The sequence below is a fragment of the Dictyostelium purpureum genome, assembly GCF_000190715.1.
Source record: "Dictyostelium purpureum unplaced genomic scaffold DICPUscaffold_716, whole genome shotgun sequence".
Taxonomy (NCBI): domain Eukaryota; phylum Evosea; class Eumycetozoa; order Dictyosteliales; family Dictyosteliaceae; genus Dictyostelium; species Dictyostelium purpureum.
In genome coordinates this window covers 528-2,339 of record NW_003520045.1, presented here as the reverse complement: position 1 = coordinate 2,339, position 1,812 = coordinate 528, and the positions used below count along the sequence as shown (strand labels likewise).

The following is a 1,812-nucleotide window of genomic DNA, read 5'->3' as shown; positions in this document are numbered from 1 at the left end:
ATGTATCCTCAACTATATTGGGCAACGGGATCAGTTATGTGTTTTATTGGTTTGGTATCTTGCATACAGTTAATAAGATTTTTATCAGATAAGATTAAAATAAGAAAAATATTTTTTATAACTGCGATAATTATATCAATGTTTTCAAGAGGAGTGTATTTTATAACCACGCCCTTAATATTAGATAATAGAATCGACATGCCATTAAATGCATATTTATTTTGGAGTAAGTAGAAACTTCATCTAATAACTACTTTTAAAAAAACAATTACACACTCACCCACAATAAGAAAGATAGTGGATAGGAAAAGATTTAAAATATAATAATAGTAACGAGTATTTTATAATTTTTTTAATATTTTTAATATTTTTAATATTTTTATTTAGATCATATGGTGGATTTTAGTTTTTTTTTGGCCTACTTAATGTTGTTTATAAGTTGGTTGGAGTTTTATTATACAGCAAAGGTAGGAGGTAAACACTTTACAAAAGGAAATGGTATTTTTATAATAATTAGTATTTTTGCATTTTCTTCAGTATCATTAATATCAGCTTTGTTTTTTATATCAAATAAAGAGTGCGAGGTAAATGTTTAATTATTAAACACTTTATTTTTATTCATAAATATTTAAACTATTTCAAATCTTATAGATAATGAATATAATTTTTTTATTAATTTTCTATTTTTTTATTTAAAGGTTAAAAAAGTGGATATTGGAACCAGTTTTTATATAGCAACATTAAATTTATTAACTTCAATTTTGTTTGGGATATATGGAATTAAAATATACAAATTAATAGAGGGAAATAACCAAGTACTCGAAAGAAAAAGTACATTCAAGATTAAGATTATTACATGGATTTGCTCATTTTGTTTTTTAGCAAGAACTTTTTTGATGTTGTATAGTGCAATTTCAGTTTGGGTAAATAAAACAAAAATAAATTTTTATAATTATAATGGTATTTTAGTATTAACTCTTTTTTAATCATTAATATTTTAGAACTATAGCGATACAAAATCATTTGATGTGGATTGGTATTTAGTTTTAATATATTTTGTTACTTTAGAAATTGTTCCAACATGTGCATTACTCTTTTTCCTAAGGTCATCAAAAAAGAAAAAGCTCACCCATTACGAAAAAGCCAGGTTTAATAATAATCAATACACCAATTCTGTTAAATACAGTCCTGCAGAATATGAAACTATTTAAAAAGTTCCATAAAAAAATAAAAAAATTTAAAAATATAATACTTTTTTAAATAAAGTGGGATTGTGATTATACTTATTACAGTTTCATTGTTTATATATAGTAAAAACTATGTTTTATAAAAGTTAAAAAAATTTTTTTTTTATTTTTTTATTTTATTATTTTTTCTTTTAAATTTTATTATAAATAAAATAAAAATTATAAATGTTTTACGTCTTATAAAAATTAAAAGAATAGTAACATAAATTATCTGTCACATAAAAAAAGAATTTAATTTACATAATTGTAAATTTAAAAACATTTAAAAATTTAGTATCTCTATCTGTTTATTAAATTAATATAGAACTCTGGTGATTTAAGAAAATTTTAAAAAATTATAATATATTTATTTATCGTTTATAAGTTCAATGATAACAATAATTGTTTTTTTATTTTCTTTTTCTTTTTTTTTATTATATATGTCTTTTTATTATTTATCGTAATTTTACGATTCATTATCATATAAATAATAAAACTGATTGTTTATTTATAATAAAATAATAATATATTTATATTTTCTAATATGTGTATCTATCTACATTGTTATAAAAAAAGAAAGATTTAT

At 19.9% G+C, this 1,812-nt stretch overlaps 1 protein-coding gene across 1 annotated transcript; it reads left to right on the top strand.

The window, feature by feature from the left end:
• DICPUDRAFT_85501 (uncharacterized protein) lies at nucleotides 1-1,211 on the top strand (the record flags this gene model as incomplete). Its single annotated transcript, XM_003295023.1, has 4 exons — nucleotides 1-226; nucleotides 388-584; nucleotides 699-923; nucleotides 1,002-1,211. 4 exons carry the CDS (start codon nucleotides 1-3, stop codon nucleotides 1,209-1,211), a joined length of 858 nt encoding a protein of 285 aa, XP_003295071.1.
• Between the last annotated feature and the right edge of the window lie 601 nt (nucleotides 1,212-1,812).